This window comes from Vulpes vulpes, chromosome 3, assembly GCF_048418805.1.
Source record: "Vulpes vulpes isolate BD-2025 chromosome 3, VulVul3, whole genome shotgun sequence".
Taxonomy (NCBI): Eukaryota; Metazoa; Chordata; class Mammalia; order Carnivora; family Canidae; genus Vulpes; species Vulpes vulpes.
This window is the reverse complement of record NC_132782.1, coordinates 83,879,878-83,902,961: the sequence shown is the minus strand read 5'-3', so window position 1 is coordinate 83,902,961 and position 23,084 is coordinate 83,879,878. Positions and strand designations below refer to the sequence as shown.

The window sequence follows — 23,084 nt, the reverse complement described above, 5'->3', positions numbered from 1 at the left end:
CCCTTGATCTTTATCGTTTTGAAACAGATAGATAGATAATATCTGACTCCAATTCCAAGAAGAGTGTCTGGTACACAGAAGGTACTCAACAAATACTGGTTGAATGAAAGAACGAGAAACTGTGCTCTCTACAAGAGTAGTATGATTTGTAAAAACAAAACAATTCTGATGATGGCTAATGAGCATTGTCCTGCAAAGGGCTCCTCTGTATCAAGTAAAATTAAAAAAAGGGAATTTTTGAGATAATATTAAGTAGTAACTTAAATAGTAATAATAAATGTAGTTGGCCGATGGAGCAATGGGAAAAAGCATCAAACTCAGTGTCAGCAAACTTAAACTGGAATTTGGCTCTGCCACTTGCTAGCTAGTGTGCCTGTGAGCAGGGCTTAGCCTCTCTTAACCAGAGACCTGCTTCCCGTTTCTATGGATTTGACTGGGTTGGACATTTCAGAGAAATAGAATCATACTCTGTGTGGCCTTGTGTATCTGACTGCTTTCAGTTAGTAATGTTTTCGAGGTTTATCCACCTTGTAGGACTTACCAATACTTCATTCCATTTTTTACAGCTGGATGAAAGGCCATTGTATGGCTATATTAGGCTTTATTTCTCTGTTGTTGAGTTTATGGATATTTGGGTGGTTTCCATCTCCCGGCTCTTATGACTAATGCTGCTATGAACATTTGCGTGCAAGCGTTTTTTGCATAGACATGTTTCCAATTCTCTCAGGAGTCCATCTAGGAGTGGAGCTAACTCTGGACTGAACTTTTCCAGGAACCGCTGATGGGTTTTCCACAGCAGCGGCACCATTTCACAGCCCCATTAGCGAGGCAGGCGGGCGCCAATTTCTCTACACCTTCACCAAACGAGGTGTTTACTATTTCTAGAACCAGCCTTCATTTTACCTCACCAACACTTTCTGTCACTTTGGTAGCGCGGGTCTAGAAACTACTTAAAACAAGTTTCCGAGATGACACTCGGGTATTTAAAAAAATGACTTCAGAGTCCTGTTTCTAATTTTTCCTGGCAGAGAGTATTTAGCTTCGCGGCTGCCTAGCCTGAGGGGAGGAGGCGGGGAACTCACTCACCGGCACACCGCTCCTTACAGAATCTCGGGAGGGAAAGCAGCTTTGGGAACAAATCCCTGTCCTAAAGGGATAGTTGCCTAGAATAGGGATATGAGTAGCAGTTGAAGAGCTCTTCTCGCGCATTTCACGTCATTTCACTTTATTTTCTCGCTCGTGGTCACACTGAGGAGCAGCGCGGCCAAAAGGGAAACGCTCGCCCCTCTGCGCGCAGGCGCACAGCCTCAGTCCACCCTCTCCCTCCGGCCCCGCCCCTCCAGGCCCTTCCCTCCGCCGACACGCCCCCTCCCCGAGCTCGGGGCTTAGGGGCAGGGAGATGGCTGTGAGGAGGGCCTGAGACCAATCCGCTTGCGTCTACGGGAAGCGGCGCTTCGCACTGGCAGATTAAGGCTGATGATGTAGCCATGTTCCAATCCGCACTTTGGGGGGCGGGGTTTAACTTCCAGAGCGCAAGGGTAGAGGGAACCGCCTTGTGGAAGCACGTGATCTGGGTCTGGAGCCGGAAGCTACCTATCTGATAGGGAGCGCCCCCAGCACCTAAGGCTGCGATGGTGAGTGAGGACGCATGCGCGGGAGTACGCGCTAGGGGTTCTGTATGCCTGTTCCCCAATCTCTTTGGTTACCCCTACTTGGGCCTCCACTCCGCCCTCACCTCCTGTCCACCCGGGAGGCAGAGAGAATCGAGATGGGAGGGGAGGCGACGTAGAGGGCTGAGGAGGGACCTGTGCGAGAGTGTATGGGCGCTGGGGAGTAGTCTGCGGGGGTGGGACGGGCCACCAGGGGAATTGGAGATGGGGCAGGGTGGGGGAAGGGAACAGCAGATCTACAGAGGCCAAGAGAGCCCAGGGTCAGAGGGTGAGGAAGATGGGAAGCTTAAGATCAATGTTGAAGGCTTTATAGAGGCAAGAGGGTCTGGAAGGGCCCTGGTTGGGGAAAGAGAAGGTTCGGGCGGGGCGGGGCGGGGGGAGTTGTCAAAAAGCCTTGGGTTTGGAAGTGAAGGGCATCTAGGGCCATCCTGGTATGCTTCTCTAATTGCATCTTTACCCACTAGACTTCTGCACTGACCCAGGGGCTGGAGCGAATCCCAGACCAGCTTGGCTACCTGGTGCTGAGTGAAGGCGCAGTGCTGGCGGTGCGTTCTGGGCAAGGGAGGGGGTCCCCCATGGACACAAGGCCCCGTGATCCCTTTTAACATAGCCCAGTTTAGCCTAAGTTGTCTCTAGTCTCAGTCTTAGCTATCATGCTGGGCGTGTAGTAAGCTTTCAGTAACCAATCAAATAAATCTTTGGAATCGTAGTCTGGTACTTCAGAGTGAAAGAGGTTTACTGACTTTACCAAAGTCAGACAAATAGTCTTTTGTTGATAACTGATATTATCCAAGTTTTCTCGAATGGTCTTTAGTTAGTATTTATGTAAGAGGTTTTGTATTTTGTTCCATGGTGCAATATAGTGTTAAGCTCTCTGGAAGTTTTAATGGAGCTGGAGAGCATCGCTTAAGGTACAAGTTGAAAGTAATGCAAGTGGTAAAGACTAGTGAAGGAGACCAGAAAATGAAAGATTCAACCCATGTGTTATACATTATGACAAGGAGACTTTCTTAGAGGAGGCAAGAATTCAGCTGGGCTTAAAGGATAAATAGTGGGACTATCATAAAAAAAAAAAAAAAGATAAATAGTGAACAGGCAGAAAAAGAGAGTACTCAGGGTTGGAGTGGTGGCTTTGTGTTGAAGAGATTTAGAATAAAAGATTCCATTGTGGAGGACTTTCAAGACTGGGTTGACACACTGGGTTAATCGTGAGGGGAATAGAAGCTTTGAAGGGTTTCGAATAGAAATGTAGGTTAAGGAAATAGTTGAGCAAGATTCTTCTATTAGGTGTGAAGATAAGCTGGGAGGGTTGGGATTCAGAAGTAGGGGGCCTGCTGTGAAAATCTACGTCTGAGACATGTCTGGCAGCAGTGAGAAGGAGCAAGGAGAGAAGGAATTTTAAAGGAAGAATCAATATATATTGGTAATGACTAGAGATAGGTAACAGAAGAGATACTTCTTCATGTAGTAAGACTGAGCCCAAGCCTAGACTGATGGTATCTTAACTAAGAGGAAATTAAGAAAGGAAGTTGATTTCGGAGGGGGTGAGATAAAGGGGAATTTTGATGACTTGACTTTAGATATTTTGATATAGAATGAGAGCAGTTAGAGTACATTGCTAGGAACTAAGCATCTCGCCAATATCTCAATGTAATCTTCAATAAGCCCATGGATAGGAACTTGTCCCAATTTACAGATGAGAAAACTGAAGTGTGGAATGTCTAAGAGAACAAAGGGCACTTCCTTAGTTGAGAGGTCCATGTTGAAGAGGTTGGGAGAGGAAATTGAGACAGTTACCAGAAAAGAGGAAGCCTAGGTCACAGTCATATCATTACCCAAGGGCTAGGTAGTAGGGAGGGGCTCAAGGACAAAAAGTATGTTCAGTTATGTTTCAGATTCTGCAGATAGGGCAACAAATAGAAAGACTGAGGAAAAGAGGGAGACTTGAACTAGTCAGTGGTGGATGAGCACAGATGTTTGAGAATGGTTTTATTAAGAAGTGGGGACAAGGGAAGAAATCAAGTTTCAGGGATTAGGAAAGAATGGTCAGTAAAGAAATGAATGAGAGTCACTGCTCACAGGGGGAAGCCCCATATTGTAAGGATGAGAAACAAGATGGCCTCAACAGGAGCAACAATATCATAGGAGAGTTTCAGGTTTGTTTTTCCAAAAATGGGGGGTGACCTTAGGGGTACTAGGAAGTTGAGAGGGAGAGGTTACAAACACTAGAGCCAAAGTGACTGTTCTTGGAATTCTTTCCCAGTTCTGTTCCCTAATTTCTGCCATCCCTCCTCCTCCCTCTGCATGCAGTCATCTGGGGATCTAGAGAATGACGAGCAGGCAGCCAGTGCCATCTCTGAGCTGGTCAGCACAGCCTGTGGTTTCCGGCTGCACCACAGCACGAACATACCCTTCAAGCGCCTGTCCGGTGAGCCTCAGCCCCTGCCCCTGGTGGTGGTGGTGGTGGGAGGGGGTGGGGGTTGCTCCCAGAGGCTTCTCTTCTCAGGGGGAAAAAAACACCTGTCTCCTGCCAACCTCCCACCATCTCCCCCTGGGGTCCCTGGTTCTGGCTACTTTCTTCCCTTTGGGTGGGATTCATCCCTGCATCAGAACTGTGAGAAAGCAAGAGAAGGAAGGAGACATAATGGAGCCCTCCTATCTTCAAATCTTTGAGCCTTCAACTATCAAAAATGCCTTTGGCTTTTGATCCCACCAGTTGATGTGACCCAGTAGAGGCCGTTGTACCCCACTAACTCTGTGCTCCCTTCCCTCTCCCGGGTGGGGGAAGGTGTGTCTCCTCTCCAGTGGTCTTTGGAGAACACACGCTGCTGGTGACCGTGTCAGGACAGAGGGTATTTGTGGTGAAGAGGCAGAACCGAGGCCGGGAGCCTGTTGACGTCTGAGCCTGCCAGAGGGCAAGGGGCAGAGGTGGATTGGGTCCCTGAGCCTCCTCGATGAGGAAGACGCAAACCTTCTCCACCTTTTTCTTGGCTTGCTGCTAGAACTAAGGCTTTCTGCTCACCCACTTCCCCTCCCCTCCCCTCGAAGGGCAGAGGCTTGGGGACTTTGCACTGTGTCGGGGAGAGTGAGGGCAAGGGGATCTCCCTCTTCTTTCCGTCCCTCCCTCCCTCCTAATAAACATGAGTCTGATGTTCCCAGGCCTAGGAATGTGTGTATGAGGGGGGTTGCACCCCAAGTCTGTCTTTCATCTTCTAGGGAGACAGTCATGTATGTTGGACCAGAGGGGTAGTGTATATAAAACTGGCAATCAGAGGATAATATGGTAGGAAGGGGGTTGAGGGGAGCTATTTGGTGTGCATGCTGAAGGGAACCACTCTGAGCCTCTGGGATCTCTGCTCCTGCTGCCAACACACAAATGAAAATCATTCTTCCCCCTCCTGAACAGGCATTTAATAGTCTTATTTCAGTTGGAAGCAGTAATTGGAGAATAAGTTACAGGAACAGATAGATTAAAAAAACAAACAAACAGAAAAACAAAAAAAAGAAAACCCCACACAACTTAAAGTGCTTTAGGCTGCAAACGTAAACATAAGGGGCAGGAGGAGGCCACCTGGCTATCTCCCCTTTCCCCTGAGACAGGAGGGTCATTGTCCGGGGTCCCTTTACCATCACCACCCTCTAATCTCAGCCCTGCAGGTGGGTGGGAGGGAGGGAATGTCAGAGGCAGGAGAGACAACTTAATAGGAACAAGGAATACACTTTGTAAACTTGAACCAGGGTACAGGGTGGGGGGGCGGGGAATGGAAGGGGGGCAAGGGAGCTCTTGAAGTCCCTGCCCTGGCCTCCGGGTGGGGCCAGCCCCCCCCCCCCCCCGCCCAAGGGAGATGAAGAAATACTGTTGGCTTAGTGCTGTAGCCGTACCCGCCCATTTTACAGCTTCTCCCCTCCTCCCTCATCAGCAGACACAGACAGGTAGCCTTCTTGGGCCTCCTCATCCACGGTGGAAGGCATCCCAGGGGAGGCAGTCTGGAGCGAGGACCCTCTCCAGGGGCTTTCAGTTTCTGGGAGGTAAGAGGGAGGAGAGCCTGCATGGTGCTACTTGACAGGCTCCACCACCAGGACCTTGCACTCACGCTTGGCAATCTTGTCCAGAGAAAGCACAGCCTTGTCCGGGGGCAGGTAGAGGGGGCGGCCCACAGGCGAGGCCACAGGAGGCGTGATGGCCCTGCGCTCCATCACGCTGCCTGACCTGGGAGAAGGCAGAGGCTGTGGGCTCCGGATCACACCACAGGACCCTGATCTGCTCCTGCCCCAACCCTGGCCTCTACCCGGTACAGTGGCACCAATGGCACACCTCCCCTGCTTCTGTACCTCATGAGGTGGCTGCGGGACGGCTGTTGGTGAGAGAAGGATTGAGAACGGCCCAGGCTAGCCTGGTGTCTCTCCACCAGGTCCCGTACAGCAGGGCTGCTAGGGCTGCTCTTTCGAGAGAGGGGCCGGGCCTCAGGCGGAGGGTGGGACACACTGGCTGTGAACTGCAGCTTCAGTTTCATGTGCTGGCTCAGCTGGCAAGGGGAGACACAGGTCAGTGTTCCAACTCAGCCTCCAGGCCCCAGCCTTCCTTTCAAATCAGGTTCCCCATTTGCCCTGCCAATGCTGGATCTAAACTCCACCTTCATTCTGCGTAGCTGTTCAGTGCCACCCATGGTATTTCTTCCACAGAGGCTGGTGGCTCTGACTCCTCCCACCCCGACCTTCCACACAACCCATCACATACAGTCCAGCCCCTCCCCAGCCCACCTCAAAGAGTCCCGTCCTCAGAGCCTGGAAGGCCACACTGAAGGTGAGCGCACTGCCTTTCCGGGAAAAGCCTAAGTTGTTGAGGGGCGTGTGGCAGACAATGGAGTCCAGGGCTGCCTGCATGGCCCGTCGCTCCTCCTCACACAGCTGCTTTCCTGGAGGGGATGGCCGGGGAGGGGGGAGTTGTAAATAACAGAACCAGCCACCAATAAATACATCTGTACAGAACTTCTCAGTTGACAAAGGGCTTTCATGAGCACTCCTCAGAGCCACTCTGTGGAGTAAACTGAGTATATGTCATCTTCTCAACTCCATAAATTAACACCTAATACTTACTGTGTGCTGAGGTCTATTCTAACCACTTTACTTATGTTAAACTGTTAAATCACCGAAACAACCCCATGAGATCTTATTTCCCCCCATCTTAGAGAAGAGGAATCTGAGTGAGGCTCAGAGAGATTAAGTAACCTACCTAAGGTCACACAGCTAGTGAATGCGAGAGGTAGAAATCAAACATGCCAGGGAGCCCAGATCCAGGGTCAGTGCCCTTAAATCACTGCCTGGCTGCTGCTTCAAACTCTCCATATGTGATACTCTGAAGACCACCCAGGTACAGAGCCAAAGCAGCCTGATGCAAGCCACCCACCTCCATGACCTCTTTTCCCTTCCTTTGGGACTAGGTCCCAGAGCCCAACAGCCCACCTACCAGCCTGTGCATGCTCCGGGGTCCACACAAGCCTCACAGCAAGGAAGTCTTGGAGATTGTTGAGCAGTGTATAGGTAACAGTGAACCGCTCATAAGTCTGAACGGGGGACTCACAAGAGGCAGTCATCACAAAGCATGGGCGGTCCAGGCGGATGCTGGGCAGGCTAGAAGCAGTGTGAGAGGGAAGCAGGGTGTGTGTTGCCACACAGTGAACAGGAGGGTGGTGCCCTTTGGGGAGTCCCACAAACTCACCGGTAGTGGGTGTAGATGCTCTGGGTGAAGGGCAGCTTCGGAGTAGACCACTGAACCACAGCAATCAGGGGAACCTCTAGGCCCTGTGGGAGAGACAAAAGGGAATATCATCTATATCTACCGTTCCTTTCCATCTTTTGTTGTCCTCCCGCCCCCGGCCTTTCCTTCCCACTGCTCTTTCTTAACCCTGTTCCTTGAGCATGCCAGCCTCTTATACTCACCTCCTTGGCCCCTTGAGGGGGTTGCTCCCCCCCTCTCAGCTGGAACAGGAAGTTGTGTTCCTCCAGGGCACTAAGCGGGCAGGGGAAGCAGCCAGAGGTACCAGGGAGCCGGCAAAAGGAGCCCATGGAGACTTCCCCAGATTGGTGACTAGTTCAGCAGAAAGAGGGACAGAGCTTGATCTTTTCATGCCAGAGCCCTTGACCCTGCCCCCATCCCCACTGTGTGGCTGTGCCCCTCCTCAGAACCTCACCAGACATTGTCCACCAGGAGCACAGAGCCGTCGGGCATGACAGGTAGATAACTAGCATTGAAGTTTGGGAGAATACGGATGTCCCAGATGGAAATTTCCTCCTGGGAGGAGCTGTTCAGCACTGTGGGAGGTAACAAGCTCAGCCAAGAGTACCTGGACCCCTCAAACCGCAGCTTTACCCCTCCAAAATGGACCAATCCCCACCAGCGTGCCCAGAGTAACTGCCCCCTTCCCCCGCCCCCCTCCCCCCCTCATTACCCTTGCTGCTACACGGATCTGCTCACCCTTGAGCACGGTCAAGTGTTTTCCAGCCACAGTGAACTGGCGGCATTTCAGAACTGGAGGGGGCAGCAGAGTCAGCAGGGTGCTCACTGCGGAGAGGGCAGAGGCAAGAACTGACGAGCTGGGCTCAGACCTCACCTCCAACCCACAGTTCTAATCTTCCTGGACTGTCCGCTCAGGCACTTGGCCAGTATCACCCTTCCACTCTGTCCCCCAAATTCCAGACTCTAGCATTTCCTCTCTGCATTCTCCCCACCTTGGGCCTTGAAAGCGCTCTGCTCCCCCCGGAAGGTCTCCCCGGGAGATCGGGTCTGCAGCAAGCGCAAGTAGCCTTGATCTCTGACCTCTGGTGCCTCAACCTCCCGTTTCCACACAGTCACTACAATCTGAGCACAAGGGACACAGGACTGAGGTCAAAGGAAGCGACAGCCAACCCAGCCTTAGAAAGGGAGTCTGAATTAGGACAACAGCTCCACCCCTTGCCAATCTTACCTTGGCCTTAGGTGTCCCTGGGGGCAGTCTATCCAGTGAAACGGTGAGTGGGAAGATGACCTCATCTGTGGACACAATTGGTTCCTCCACAGGCAGCTGGGGTTAGTGAAAGGGGTAAGAGGGCGGGAGAGTCAAAGAGGCAGCCTGCGGCGTTCCCTTTAAAATGTGCAATCCGCGGTTCTTCTCCGCCAGGCCTCTGCTCTCCTCCTCCGTCACCTGCCTCTTCCAGGGCCCCCAGCGTCCATCCCCTCCTGTCTCTGGAGCCCCCCAAACCGCCCCTCCGCCCCGTGCCTTGTCACCCCAAGCTCCTCACCGTGGTCGCTCCCCCTGAGGTAGCAGGGCCCGGGCCGTGGGTGAGGAGGGGGCTGCAGCCTCGGAACAACGCCCCACCGCCAGGATCCCCGCCCCCTGGGGGTTCGGGATCCTGGTCTCCCGAGCCACCGCCCCCGGGCGCCCCGCCTCCGGCGCTGACCGAAGCCAGGGCGGCCAGGGCCGTTGCCAGTTCTGCCCAGGCTCCCCGGGAGCCCAAGCCCGCGCCGCCGCCGGCGCCGGGCCCCGCGCCTCCCCGGCAGCGCAGCACCAGCAGGAAGCGGACAGTCTCCCCCAGGTAGAGATGGTTGCGCCGGGGCAGCGACCGGTACCGGCCCGGGTCCCCCGCCAGCTCCGCGCGCGGCGGCAGCGGCACCGCCGGGAAGTACATGGAGTAGTCACACTGGGACTCCATGGGGCGGCGAGGACGGCTTGGGCCGGGCCGGCGGAGGGCGAGGGGACCGCTGGCGTGGGGCTGGGGAGTCCCGACACCCGACCGGGGCTGCGGGCCGGGGGACCAGCCGGGGCCGGGAACCGGGGCAACAAACCCGGTACCGAGACCCCGCAGGGCCGGAACCGGGCTGCTGGGCCGATTGACTGGCGAGAAACCGGAAGCGGAAAAGAAGGGGCGTGGCCTCCGAGGCCCCGGAATTTGTGGGTGACCGGACTGCTGGGGGGAGAGGCGGGGTCCGGCTGGGGTTAGGCTGCAGTAAGGATTCTGGAGAGACTGCAGACAGACAGATTTTAGAGAAGAAATGCTAAAAGAACCCTCTCCAACTCCATTTCTCCCAGGCCGGTGTTCCATCCTCCTCCCCTTTTCGCCCCACATAAAGCAAGTCAAAGGTTCAAATTATTTATTCATTCAACAAACATTTCACAGTGAAATGAGCATAGTCCAGAACTAAATAATTCATAGAGAAATGGACACATTATTCCAACTTACACGTTCCAAATTTTCTTCTGGCTTACTCCGCGATTTGCTCCTCTAGGGGATCTTTGAGAGTGCTAAAGGGATCTGCCAGGGGGTTGGAAAGGGGAAGGGGCAAAATGGGCCGGGAAGGGGTACTGCAAAGAGCTGAATGACTGGAATGCCTTCGCACAGGCTGGAAGACTTGGTCCTCACAGTTGTGCAAAGTTTCATTCAACCTCTAGGGCACAAACATGCTTTCAGAGGAAAGTAGAAATAGCATCTGGCTGCCCCCTGCTCAACCATGTGTGCCCGTGTAGCTTTGTCACTAGACTTTGTGGTCTGATGTCTGGGGGGAGAGTACCCTTGACGTCTTACGGGGCAAAGAGACTGTTGGGGGAAACTGCTTGGCATCTAGCTTGTCCTTGTACTGTAGCTCAGGGGTAGCCAGGCGCTCACACTCTTCCTGGTCTGCGAGGCTCAGTCCACTCCGAAGTACGTAGCCCAAAACCTTACCTGACCCAAACTGGAAAGGGCGGAACCGTCGGTCAGTGATATATTTGGGGTCTAAAGCCTCACCCCCCACTAGACAGTGTTTAGCCAGGGCCTCTCTGCGAGCCCGGAGCTCTGCTACAGCACTCTCCAGGCGGCTCAGGCCGTATTGATTTATCCGTGCCCACAGACTACGGTTGAAGTGAACATAGAGAGCCCAGTCCAAGTGGTTCCAGGCTCGGGCCCGTGCAGTCAGCTGCATGTCTTCAGTGGTCAGTCTGCTGTTGCTGACAGCACTTCGGCCCTGCTCACCTCCAGCCTGGGCATTGTGCATGAAGCCCACCACATCATCTAGACCCCAGCACAGGGCATCTGCCAGTAGAACCAATGATTCATCAAAGTACTCAGCGACCAAGACCAGATCAAAGACAGAGTCTAGCCAGGCCAGACTCCACTGGATGAAGGACGAAGACCCCAAATCTAGAGAGGCAGGGCTGGATGTCTGTCTGTGACCACCAGCAACTGTGGGAGCAGGGTGGAAGAGACCATTGGGATCCAGGGTATGGTGGGCTCGGGGACCAGTGCCAGAAGGCAAAATGTTCAGCTGTGGGAGGTTGGGGTCTCTAGGTGAATGAGGATTTCCTCTTTTGGTCTTCATCTCTGGGGGGAAGGGGAGGCCAAAGTCAAACCAAAGCAAATTGCGTGCGTAGTGGTCCCCACGGGCCCCAGGTCGGTAGAAGGCTCGAGGACTGGCCAGGAAGGCAGCCAAGGATGGTGCCTTGCGGAAGGCCGATGAGGTGGATTTATAGTAGGAGAAAGCAGAGCGGGCCAGAGCTGCTGGGTCTCGAACAATGGAAAAGAAGAAGCTGTCAGAAGGCATGACCTGAAGTACCTGCAGAGGAAAAAAAAAACAGGTATAGGGAGAAAGAACTGGGCCAGGAAGAAACTAAGAGCAAGCCCATGGCCAGCTCATCCCCTAGACTTCCCATACCTCCTTCTTACAGCTCTGCTAGAAACTCTTGGCTTCCTTCATTAACATCTTGGGCAAGTTATTTATCATCTCTGAGACTCAATTTGTTCATCTGAAAAATGGGGATACCCCTACCTTTCCACTGACTATGGGGGTCCACAAGACAAAGAGTATGAAGGAAGCTGGTACATGGGAAGCTCCTCAAGAACATTAATTTCTTTGGGCCTCTCTATGTAGCTTTGGTTGGTAAAATCTCTAAGAATCAAACTTTGCCTTCACTTCTCCAACAAATACCTATTAAGTGCCTACCCTGGGACTCTTGGTCACAGCTCCAAGAAAGGAACTGGTCTCAGGCCTCCTCCAGGTGGGGAGAAGGTGTCACTGGCAGTGAAGAGGAAGGAGAGGGGCCAACCATAAAGCTGTCTCGGGTATAGGCATCAGGTGGACAGGCCAAGCTCAGCATGACCAAAGGACAGAGTACTTCTGGGGCTCCTAGGCATCTTGGAAAGTAAAAGACACCCCTCAACTGGGAACTGGGGAGTTATGGACACTTGGTAGGATGCTACCTGAGGCCTGGAACACATGATTCTAATTCTCAGCAAGAAGGAAGGTGAGGGGCAGCCTGGGTGGCTCAGTGGTTTAGCGCCGCCTTCAGCCCAGGGCGTGATCCTGGAGACTCGGGGTCGAGTCCCCACGTCAGGCTCTCTGCATGGAGCCTGTTTCTCCCTCTGCCTGTGTCTCTGCCTCTCTCTCTCTCTCTTTCATAAATAAATAAAATCTTAAAAAAGAAAAAAAAAAAAACGAAGGTGAGGATTGGACTGAGCCACACCCAAGGATGCAGAACCCGGCTCCTGGACTCCTCAAAGGGTTTCTGCCTCTGAATATGGCTTGTCACTGAACCTGATGCCCCTAACATGATGTCCTCCAATCTGCTCTGCTAATGTAGGCATGCCCGCAGAGCAGAGCCTATGAACTGAGTGTCTCTTTGAAGGAAGGGGAGAACAGTGCAGAGAACATCCTATGACATCAGGTGAACCTGGAATAGAATCCCAGTTCAGCCATTTATCAGTTATGTAACTTTAGGCAAGTTATCAAACTTATCAGAGCCACTGTCCTCCATTTATAAATCTGGGTTACCACTTACCTTGAATGCAGAAGTGCATGGAACACTGTAGTTACTCCGAGCATGATGATGACAATGAAGGTAAAGGTAAAAAAAACAGAGAAACCTGCCTGAAAGATCGTTGTCATCACCTCACTCCCAGAAGTGACTCCTCATGAGGTCCTATTCATGACCCTCATCTGCTTTCTCCAGCTCCAGCTTAACAGGAACATTTTTGCCGACCCCGCTGAAACTCTACCACCTACATACAATCCCCCTGTTACACACACAGACATACACATACACACACCACGACCACTGCCGCCACCACATCTTTGCTGATATTCTTACTACAAAGTTGTGTCCACCCTTTCCTTAAAACCCACTTCCCCAGAAAGCTGCATGTCTTTTGGGGTGAATATTCTCCCCACAGCTCTAAATACAAATGCACACATACCAGGAAAGTTGCTTTGACTTGGGAGCAGATGGGCCTGCATTCAAATCCTAGCTCTGCTCCTTTCTGTTGGGGAGGCCAGTCACTTAGCCTCTCTGAAACTTGACCTCTTCATATGTGTAATGGAGACACTTCTAAGTGCCTTTCTGGCAAGGCGATGGTAAGATTAGTACCCAGGAATCAGTAAATATTCAGTAAAAGTTCCTTCCCTGTATATTTTCATTTGCACATTGATTTTGTTTGCCCAAGAGCTCCCAGGTTCCTGGGTGTGTGGATGAGCACATGAGTGCACACATCTTCCCCTTTAGAACTGGGGAGGAGGGGGTCAGGACCAGGCTAAGGCTTAGTATGTAGACTTGGCATGTAGCTGATTCTCCATCTGGCAGAAGATAGTAAGAAGGCAGTGGCCAAGCAGGGGACCTGGCAGTGTCAGTAGAAGGGACCAAGAGGAGCAAGAAGCATGGAGGTGGGGGTTGGGTGGTCAGAGTTGTCAGAGCACTGATACCAGTGGGGTAAATTGGTCAAGGAAAGAGGCTAAAAAGCTCCAGATGGAAGAAGGCAGGACTTTGGCTCCCAGGAACTACTTGGCAAGGGATGGCTGAGGAGAGGGGAACAGGAATCTCTGTGACCCTCATGCCCAACTTTTGGATGAAATGGTGCCTGGGAATCCCCAGGCCTGGGGCCTCCTCCCCTGGTGGTCTTGGCCACAAGCCTAAGCCCACATCTCTCCAATCCCACCCACCCCCTCCCACACCTCTCACCTCTTTCAGGTTGAACCTCATGTGATGACAGAGGATGTGGAAGGGGGGCTTGGTACCTCCACCCTGAGGGCGGTAGCCTTTGACCCTAGAGGCCTGGAAAAGCCTTGGGTAGCCGAACTGGTAGCGGGCAGGGAGAGCAAATCGCAGCCCGTGTCGGTCCCCGTAGCGATGAAGTAGATTCAGCACAGAGCTGCTCCCAGATTTATGAGTCTTCAGGAACACAAGTCGCTGCCGGGGTGGGCAGGATGATACAGCCAATCTCAGGGATGGGGCCAAGGGCTGTCGGAGCTGCAGGCCTGGTAGCCTGGGGAGAGATGGGAGAGGAACTTTCCTGTCTCTCACCAGCAGGTGGGTGGGCATCTGGAGCAAGGACAGAGGACATGGAACCTCCTCTGAGTCCCCAAGAGTCACAGACCTAGGTGGCATGGGGAGGAGCTAATGGGGAGCATCTATCAGGCATTGGGACACGATAGGAACTCACCTCTTCTGGAAGGGCCCCCCCCAGAGCTGGAGGGCAAATCCGATGGTCATGAAGACTCCCAGAGCCACCCCCAGGCTCCGAGGCCCCCAGAGGCGCCTGGTCCTGGTAGGAGACAGAGGGCCCATGTGGCACAGGTAAAGGTGACGCTAGCGAAGGGACAGGGCGAGGGCCAGGCACAGAGGCAGACAGCTTGAGATAACCGTGCAGCCGTGGAAGGCGCTGGTTCGAGATCGGGGGGTCATCCCCCAGGCCTGCTCGTAGCCCTGGTTGAGTCTGCCCCCTGAGTTAGCAGATTTTTGCCTCTGTCAGCGTCTAGAAGGGAAATGAGGGGGGAAGGAGGGGAGTCTAAGGAGAGGGTAGAGCCTTCTCTCCTGCTGCTGCAGCTCATTCCAGGAGTGGGAGCCTTTGGGGAGGGGTGTGTGCTCTCCACACCCAGATCTTCCAGGTGGCCCACAACTACTCCTCTGCTTCCCTGGCCCCGACCTGAAGTTTCTACCTGAGCCTCAGGCATTTAGAAGGGGAGGGTAGAAAGGCAAAGACCCTATGAGAAGGACCAATCTGTTCATGTGCCAGTGAGGTAGACATGGGCGGGCCAGGCTTCGCTGGCTGGCTTCCTAGTGAGCTCCTTTGCCTGTGGCAGATGGGGATGAAGAGTCCCATACTGAGTCCATGAGGGGCAGGCATAAGGAGGGAATGGGGGACAGTCAGGGCACAGGCTACTGAGCCCAGAGAGGTCAACTATAGAAGTGACTTTGTCATGAGTAGGAGTCAAAATTCAGGCATTTCGTCCCCCTTCCAAAGCGCTCTCAGTGCAGGGCAGACCCCAGTGTGTAAAGAGCTGGGGGACACGTGGGGTTACTTGTGAAGCTCAGCTCCCCGGACACCCCCCCCCCCCACACACACACCCATGCCTGCTTTCCAATTCCCTCTGCACCCAGGGGAGATTGAGAGGGTGGAGCTGGAGAGAGAGAAAACTCTGCGACATACAGATACCGAAAGATATAAACACGGAGCTTCTGAGTCCTTTCCCAGGCCCTGGCTTCCTAATCAGCTGGGAGTCCGGACCCTCCCCTTCAGATCACAGCCACAACCCTGGGCCACAGTTCCTCCAAAAAGTCCTGGCAGCCCCTTTCTGGGACAAGCCAGGAGTAACCCCAGGCAAGGAGAACCCACACTTGCTACCTAGAGACCCGCCCCCTCTGGCATTACCCCCCCCCTCAATTCCCTCCCCCAACACAGCCCCCAGGATCCAGCCTGGCACCGGACTCCCTCCTGTACCTAGACTTCTGTTCCTTTCATCCATCCATTACCCCCATTCCAGCCCTCCTCTATCCCCTCCACCCTGGTGTTGGCTCGGTCTGTCGTCAGCCCTTTGTTGGCCCGCTCCGGGGTTTTCTCTATGAAACCCCCAAGTCTCCTCCCATCAATTCGAGAGAACCTCCACTGGCCGCGGCCTTGGCGTCACTTGCCCACTCACCAGGCCCCCTGAGGAGCAGCAGGGAAATCGGGGTCTGGCCGGTCAGCCCGCCCCAGCCACCGCCCGGCTGCGCGCTGCGCTTAACTTTCCCCATAAACTTGCTCCGCGCCCAGGCTCCTCCCCCTCCCTCCTTTTGTCCCGCCAGTCCCAGCAGCTGCTTGGGCTTTAATCGCGTCTCTGGGTCGCTGCCGGCATCCTTCCTTCTCTGTCAGGGCACCCAGCCCGCTCTTGGAAGACAGCACTTTTACCCTCCTTTCACACTTGGGAATCAATTATACCTTTTCCTCCCAGCTTTGTGCAGAACAGAAGACTCATTCAGGCAACAGAAAGAAAGAAGGAAAGAGAAAATAACGAGTAGAAAGCAGACATTGTCAAGGACATGACAAGGTAGCTCCAGGGTTGACACACGGAGAACAGGGGCCCCCACCCTGATGGCAGGGGACAGCGGTGTGGTAATATTAATGATGCCTCCAGGCTGCACAATTCTCCCCATTTTACAGATGAAGGGGTTCAGACCCATAGAATAGACAGCTTGCCCAAATTGAATGACAGGGGCAGGTTCAAGGAGAGGTCAGAAGCCACTGCCAGGGACGTGGCCATGCTCAGGGAAGGATGCTAAAAGTCCAGAGTCACACACAGGGTCCAATAAATTAGCTGTTTATTTGTAGAACAGATACTGAATCCAACACTGAAATATGAAATGTGGAAGTTTGTGAAGGATGTGGATGACAGAGATCATGAGATGAGTCTTTTTTTTTTTTTCTTTTTGGTATTTTAGTTTAAGAAATTGATACTGAGAAAACACAGAAACAGCCCACAGATCCTGACATCCTATTCATATACATCCCAGTCCCCTGCCCTGCACCCCATCAGCACCCAGCTTTATCCCTTTGAGACCAGGTGCCCCATCCCTCCCCACTTCCAACTTCCTTCAAATCCCATCCCCAACTGCAACTCTAAAATTCTTCCCTTTTTCCTTTTTGAGGCTGACAAATGGCCCAACATAGAGGTTGAGGTTGAAAAGTACACCTCCTTCCTAAATAAATAGCCCCAGCCCCTCCTCCCCAGATCGTAAATGAAAAAATAAATATCATGAACACCACCCACCCACCCACCTACCCCCAACCCACCAATGGTAATCTGGATTTGGGGCCCCAGCCATTCACCCAAAAAGTCCCTTTCTCTATCTGTCTGCATCCCCCTTTGATTCCTCCCCAGATCCAGCCTAGCGGCAGGGGGTGGAGGGGATGGACCATGAACCCTTCTGATGCTAGGGCACCCCTCCCCTGTTATCTTGGTCCAAGCAGGGCCAGGGCTGAGAGGAAGAGAATGAGAATGGGTTGGGTGTGAAAACCAACAGATGTCCCCCCAGTCCTGCTCCTGCCCTGGTTGTGGCGGACAAGGACACCTCCTCCTCTGCCCCCACTAACATCCCTTCGAGGAGGGCGAGGCAGCCGGGCTGGGGGTGCCACAGCTGCTGCCCCAGCCATCCAGTCATCTGCATAGTGCTGTCCCTCTCCAGAACCGCTGGCATCCTCATCTGCAGGAAGGAGAAGATCAGAGACAGGGTTGGGAAAGAGAGGCAGTAGGAGTCAGAGAGAGAGAGATGTAAACAGGGGGGAAGACAATTTGAGATTAAAAACAGACGAGAAGAGAGGGGAGAGAGAGACACAGGTATATAGGTGGAAGCTGGGAGAAGGGAGAAAGTGACAAGAAGGCAAGGAGAGAAATCACACAGATATAGGAATGAAAGACAAGGGACAATAAGACAGAACAGAGAAAGATGGGGAGAGAGAATACGTGGAAAAAGCCAACAGATGCACACAGAAGCAACAGGTAGACAGAGGGGTGGTGAAAGAGAGACGATGAGAGACAGAGATGGACAAACAGTAGGAGAGAAAAACGAACGTCCGTCCGTGCCTTGCTTCTCCGGTAATCTCTATCTTGGGAGCCAACCCAAAGGCCCCCCACTGGGCTTTCCCACTTCCCTCAGGATGCTCACCCTCCCCAACAACCCATAGCCTTTTTTGTTGGCTCTCAGAGGCTCCCCCCTATTCTGTAAGAGTGGACTCAAGGAGGAAGACCTATCATCGGCCTTCTACCCCTCGCCTTTGAGGTAAGCGTTCAGTAAGCGAGTTTTCAAAGGAGAAGAGAAAGAAAATAACCGAGGGGAGACGCGAGGGGAGGGGCTCAGAAGGCAGTGGGCGGGGGCGGGGCCGGGGCGGGGCCGGGGCGGGCCGCAGAGAGGCGCGAGCGGCGAAGCCCTCGAGGCGCCGGGGGCTCTCACCCCAGTCTTCCAGTTCCAGGTCGCGTCCCAGCGCGGCCACCTTCATCCTGGTCGTGGCCGCCCGGAGCTGCAGCCGCCGCCTCCGCGTCTGGAGGTCGGAGCCCGAGTCTTCCTTCTCCATCTCTGGGTTGTCGAGCTGCTCGGTCGGGGAGGTCCCGACCACGGGCGACAAATACCTGCGGGCAGAGCAGCCCCGAAGGCTCCCGCCCGGCCCGGCCGACCCGCAGTCGCCCCCGGCCCGCCCGCCGACGCCCGGTCTCACCGGCCCCGCCCAGCTCCGGTCCAGCAGGGTGCCGCCTCCTGAGAGATGTCCGCCGCCATGCGGGGGTCCCCGCACACCGTCGTGGGCAGCCCGGCCCAGAAGCCCCTTGCCCGGCCTAGCCGCTCGCGGAGCTCCCACACCTGGGCGAGCAGAGAGCGCGGCTGGGCTGGAGCACGCGCCCCCCACTTCCCGTCCTCCAGGTCCCCCCCGCCGCCGCCTCCCGCCACGCACTCACCAGGCGGTTCATGCTGGTGCTCGCTGTCGTCGTGGGCCTCTCCTCCTCCGCCCCCGCCCCCGCCGGTGCTGCCGCCGCCGCCCCCGCAGCCGGCGGGGTCCAGAAGCGGCCCACCTCTTCCTGCGGGGGTGGGGCTCGGCGGGCCCGGGCCAGTATCCGTTCGGGGTTCCCACATTGTTGAAACACCTAAGGCACAAGGAAGAGGAACCCCCCGCCACCGCCAAGTCATCCGGCGGTGAGAGCCACAGTGTCCCCACTCCCAACATGCCGGTCTCCCTGACACCCCAATCTGTCTCCCCACTTCAGGCCCTTACCTCCACTTATCTCTCTGGTATTCCATCTGATACCCCCACACTGTCTTCCCCCCTCCTCAGGCTGACATTCCCACTCTTCTCATGGCCCCCATACCTGGGCTGACACTGCCACACTATTGTCCTGCAGATACATCAAAGCTTCAGAGATCTTCACTCCAATGGATCGGGCTGCCAGCTCAAAAGAAAAAGAACCCTGGAGCTTCTCAGCCAGTAACAGGAGAGCATCTTGAAGAAGAGGAAGAAAGAGAAAGTGGGGTCATGAGGGAACTATCATATTCCCACAAATCCCAACCTGGGTCTTGGAGAGAAGGAACAGGTGTTGGATAGGGAAACCTCACATGAGAACAGTCTCTCAACTCAACAAGGTTTACAACTCTCTCCACAGTCCACCCCAAGGCATCCCAAACACAAACAGCCCTCTCAAGCCCTCCTGAATCCCCTCACCTAAATAGGCCTCCCAGTCAGGATCCAGTCCCTGGTTTCGGAGACAGCCATTGGCCACATTGAAGCAGAAGCCCCGGCAGGGTGGCAGTGAGGGGACGCCCCGACAAAGGGGACAGCCAGTCAGACGCATCACAGCCCGCTTGCAACCTTCAGACATTGGCACCTGGGGGCAGATACCAGGACTGTGTTATTCGCAAACAAAGTGACTGCACTCAGCCAAACTTGGTGCTGGACAGAGAGAAATCAAACATCCCCCCCACCCCCCAGGCTCTGTGTGGAGAGCTGGATGTGATTGTGTAGAGTTGGTGACCCCATGTGGCAACAGGTAAGACCTCAAGACAGTCACACGTCTGATAAGGAAGTTTCTTAGGGGCCAGGCTACAGATACCATCTTTTGGGGGAGAGGGAGGGATGGAATTAGAGAGGCAGTGGGAGGAGAGGTCTGAGAAAAGGTTGAGAAGAGTGAGCCCATTGTGGCTGAGAAGAGAGGAGACTGGGAATGCAGGATGTAAGAGGTCAGGGAGAAAATGGGTGCTGAAAAGAGGGATTTAAAGGCCAAGGCAGGGGCAGCTGGGTGGCTCAGCTAGTTAAGCTTCTGCCTTTGGCTCAGATCATGATCCCAGGGTTCTGGGATTGAGCCCTGGGTAGGGCTCCCTTCTCTGCAGGGAGCCTGCCTCTCCCTCTCCCTCTGCCCCTCCCCCTGCCTCTCCCTTTCTCTCTCAAATAAATAAAATCTTAAAAAAAAAAAAAAAAAGAAAGAAAGAAAGGCCGAAGCAGGAATCTGGCCTTCAGTACCAGGAAGGCGGAGTTATTAAGGAGTCCCGTGGGACATGGGGTGGGGGAATAGTAAAGGCAGTACTTCAATTTCAGGCTGCTCTGGAGATGAGCAGGCAACCAGAGGCTGGCAGGGGTGGGGAGGGCTGGAAAGGGGGTTGTCTCAGAGGGCAGAAAAGGGTTACAGAATGGCACAAGGTCATGGGTCATGGCTCAAGGGCCCCTCCTTCCTGCTTTATCCTGGTTACTGGTGTATCCAGGACTGACACGGAAAGGCCTCAGACCTCTCCAGCTGGCACTTGACTCTTCCTCATAGGGCCTCTCTTCTACCTCTCCCTCCCTGGGCCCTGCCCACACTCAGGCCCCTTCTAACCTTAAGTGCTTCGCTGACCACATCTCTTCCGGTCTCCAGGCCCTGGATAAAGGCCCGGGCGGCCACCAGGGCCCGGGTTATCTGGGATAGGGGAGAGAAGGTGAGAGAAACCACAGGGTCAGTCATGGTTCAGTCAAGACTGGAGCCAAGAGACTACACCAAGGGCATAAGCAGCAGGGATTAGGTTTGTGGAGTTAATGGCAGCATTGTTAGGAGTGCCAGGTGGTACAGGGAAGCAGGTTCAAAAGGCTCAAAGGAATTATAGTCCAGAAGGATAAAGGGGAACTGGGTTTGGGAAGAAACAGAGCAATTATGATTTATAGGGCTGAGGGCTGAGTGATAGAGGGACGGTGTATCCGAATAAGCAATGAACTGGAAGCCAAAGGTGTATCTCACACCAGAGATACACCCTGCCCATCATCTCACACCAGAGATACACCTCTACCACTTACTGGCTGTAAGACCTTAACTTCTGGGAGGCTCAGCTTTCTTATCCATAGAATAGGGATACTACCATCTCCCTTGAAGAATTATGATAATTAAATGAGATACCATAAATGAAAGTCTGTCTCATTAGGTGCCTAATTCATGGTTAGTTGAACCAGAGGAAATCAAGATATTAGGATTGGGGAGCAGTTGGCAGAAAGGTGGCTGGGGCCAAGAACAGGAGAGTGGGTCAGGGACTTGTGTGAAACTAGGGCACAGAATGAGAGTGAAAAGGTACCCAATTAAAGGAGATCAAAGAACACTGGGTTAGGAGGAGGGGACTGGGGCTCAAGATAGGGGTCATCAGGTCAGAGATGGCTGCCATGCAGGATGGGGGAGATCACCAGGTCAGGGGTGACTGGAACATGGCGGGGGGTTCACTGAGTTGGGGGTGAGTGGTGCACAGCTCAGAAGTCACCAGGTCAGAGGTGGCTGAAGCTCAGTCTTTGGGGCCTCTCACCTGCAGGTAGAGGCGGCGGGGTATGTCCCCAAAAGGCTTCAGAGGGTCATCAGCAGAGGAGGCGAGGCGAGTGAGGCAAAACAGGTAGTCAGGGGAGAAGATGTACTGTGGATGCAGCAGGGGGAACAATCTCTCCAGGAGCTGTGCCCAGAAATCCACCAAAGCGTCATCTAACCCCTCACCGGACCTCTCATAGTAGTCCCGCAGCCGAGAGAACAGGCCACTGAATACGGGGGCGTGCTGAGAATACAGGTGGCCGAAGGAGCGATGGAAGAGCAGGGCCAGAGAGTGCTCAGATGACAAGAGCATCTCCCGAAAAATCTCTGTGGCAAATGTGGAGAAAGGGGTGTGAGATGGGGTGAGGCCAGGGAAGGATGGAAAATTGAAAGGGCAGGGGCAGGAAGAGCCAGGAAGGGAAGACTGGAAAAAAAGACAAGTGAGTTAGAGCCTCAGGAACTCTTAGAGACCTGGGAAGACTGGGGGGGGGGGGGGGGGGGGCACTGATCCTGGAGAGAGCCTGGGGGTGAGAGTGAAGGGGGGCTAAGCCAGGGTTAGGATGCCACAGGGATGGGTTATAGGGTGGAGACAGGATGTTTACTGGGGTCATGAGTGCAGAGAGGAGGTGTGAGGTGTCAAACCAGGTTTAGAGACCCTAAGTCCTCACCATCAAATTTTCTGTGCCGGGAGGCCAGTGTGTGAACCAGGAATGAGCCGTTCTCTTCCACCAGGCCTCGGAAGGTGGCCTCAGTGTCCCAAGTCAGCCTCTGCTCTATCTCACTGGAACAGCAGGTGTACTCCTGGGGGCAGATCCGGAGGTGTTCACCTGCACAGAGGAGACATAGAGCAATGGGGGTGGCGGGAGTGCTTTCATGGAATCCCTTCCTTCTTCTGTCTGTAAGGAGGGGGGGGGGCTACCCTTTCTCTTCTACCTGTCTGGTCTCTTTTCTATTGTCTCTGCCTCATCCCCACCTGACTCTATCCCCTCCTTATTGTCCCCTCACCCATCTCAAGTCCACTGCCATTAGCCATGGGATCAAATAGTAATGGGCCAAATTAGTGATTAGTGTCCTCAGGTCACCCTCCCCAATATTGCACACTCCAGGCCGCTAAGGACTTACAGGACAGCGTCTTTGAGAAGAATGGGGATTGGAGGGGTGGGGTTACTAGGTAAGCAAGAAAGTATTATCATTGAAGGGGCTCTTAGAAATAGCAAGGGGGACAGATTGAGCTATGAAGAAAGAAACACGGGGGGGGGGGGGTGCTAATTACTAAAAAGGGATTCCTAGGGTGGGGGTGGAGTAAGAAACCTATTATGTGAACAGGAGGGTTATCGTGATCCTGGTAAGTTCAGAAGAAACACTACTCTCATGACTATGGCATGAAAAGATTATGATAACGGTCATTCTGAAAAGGAGGAGAGTTATTGTGCACTGGGGAGGAGCCGCCCCCGCCCCCTCCCGCGCCCCCAATTCTCTAGTCTTCCTCTTTCTCCTCACCTGAAATCAGGGCGGGAGGGAGTAGGCTTAAGCTATATCCCCGGGCCCCCAGCACCTGCCGGGTCTCAATGCAACTCCGGGTGACCTTTGCCTCGCTCCCAAGTCCAGGACCAGGACCGGGACACAGAGACAGCAGCAGAAGCAGAAGAGATCGCAGAGCGGACATAGCTGCTGCCGACCTGGTTCAGCAAAGTGTGTCCCAAGAAGGAGAGAACAGCCCGAACTCGGGAATCTGGTTCTCTGCCGACGCACCGCTCCGCCGGCCAGAGAAAGAGCGCGACCTCGGAAAACTGAATCCTGAGCACGATAGCTGGACCAAGCGGCATCTGCGGAGACAATGGGAGCGGGGAGCCGGACAGGGGGCG

General features: G+C 54.0%; 4 protein-coding genes across 7 annotated transcripts; 1 reads left to right on the top strand and 3 right to left on the bottom strand.

Annotated features, from left to right (window-relative positions):
- Positions 1 to 1,498: 1,498 nt before the first annotated feature.
- LAMTOR4 (late endosomal/lysosomal adaptor, MAPK and MTOR activator 4) lies at positions 1,499 to 4,824 on the top strand. 2 transcript variants are annotated; one of them, XM_026019459.2, is made up of 4 exons: positions 1,499 to 1,634; positions 2,135 to 2,215; positions 3,981 to 4,098; positions 4,476 to 4,824. In XM_026019459.2, exons 1-4 carry the CDS (start codon positions 1,632 to 1,634, stop codon positions 4,571 to 4,573), a joined length of 300 nt encoding a protein of 99 aa, XP_025875244.1. In that variant the 5' UTR covers positions 1,499 to 1,631; the 3' UTR covers positions 4,574 to 4,824. The 2 variants fall into 2 exon arrangements, with proteins under 2 accessions (XP_025875244.1, XP_025875245.1); XM_026019460.2 differs by having other exon boundaries at positions 4,459 to 4,824.
- A 232-nt stretch (positions 4,825 to 5,056) lies between these two features.
- Positions 5,057 to 9,568, bottom strand: TRAPPC14 (trafficking protein particle complex subunit 14). Of its 2 annotated transcripts, XM_026019461.2 has the most exons (11): positions 8,949 to 9,568; positions 8,636 to 8,731; positions 8,400 to 8,529; positions 8,146 to 8,232; positions 7,862 to 7,982; positions 7,611 to 7,758; positions 7,390 to 7,472; positions 7,138 to 7,301; positions 6,432 to 6,586; positions 6,003 to 6,196; positions 5,057 to 5,880 (listed from the first exon to the last, which is right to left on the bottom strand). In XM_026019461.2, the coding sequence occupies exons 1-11, from the start codon at positions 9,357 to 9,359 to the stop codon at positions 5,727 to 5,729; spliced, it is 1,743 nt and encodes a 580-aa protein (XP_025875246.1). In that variant the 5' UTR covers positions 9,360 to 9,568; the 3' UTR covers positions 5,057 to 5,726. The 2 variants fall into 2 exon arrangements, with proteins under 2 accessions (XP_025875246.1, XP_072609127.1); XM_072753026.1 differs by lacking the exon at positions 8,400 to 8,529 and having other exon boundaries at positions 8,949 to 8,986.
- A 215-nt stretch (positions 9,569 to 9,783) lies between these two features.
- GAL3ST4 (galactose-3-O-sulfotransferase 4) lies at positions 9,784 to 15,728 on the bottom strand. 2 transcript variants are annotated; one of them, XM_026019463.2, is made up of 4 exons: positions 15,589 to 15,728; positions 14,112 to 14,423; positions 13,631 to 13,934; positions 9,784 to 11,235 (listed from the first exon to the last, which is right to left on the bottom strand). In XM_026019463.2, exons 2-4 carry the CDS (start codon positions 14,234 to 14,236, stop codon positions 10,180 to 10,182), a joined length of 1,485 nt encoding a protein of 494 aa, XP_025875248.1. In that variant the 5' UTR covers positions 14,237 to 14,423; positions 15,589 to 15,728; the 3' UTR covers positions 9,784 to 10,179. The 2 variants fall into 2 exon arrangements, with proteins under 2 accessions (XP_025875248.1, XP_072609126.1); XM_072753025.1 differs by having other exon boundaries at positions 13,631 to 13,990; positions 15,589 to 15,700.
- Positions 15,729 to 16,722: 994 nt separating this feature from the next.
- On the bottom strand, positions 16,723 to 23,013 carry GPC2 (glypican 2). Its single transcript, XM_026019462.2, has 10 exons — positions 22,720 to 23,013; positions 21,888 to 22,046; positions 21,224 to 21,546; positions 20,278 to 20,358; positions 19,131 to 19,293; positions 18,781 to 18,911; positions 18,373 to 18,558; positions 18,138 to 18,277; positions 17,876 to 18,051; positions 16,723 to 17,128 (listed from the first exon to the last, which is right to left on the bottom strand). The coding sequence occupies exons 1-10, from the start codon at positions 22,883 to 22,885 to the stop codon at positions 16,878 to 16,880; spliced, it is 1,776 nt and encodes a 591-aa protein (XP_025875247.2). The 5' UTR covers positions 22,886 to 23,013; the 3' UTR covers positions 16,723 to 16,877.
- Between the last annotated feature and the right edge of the window lie 71 nt (positions 23,014 to 23,084).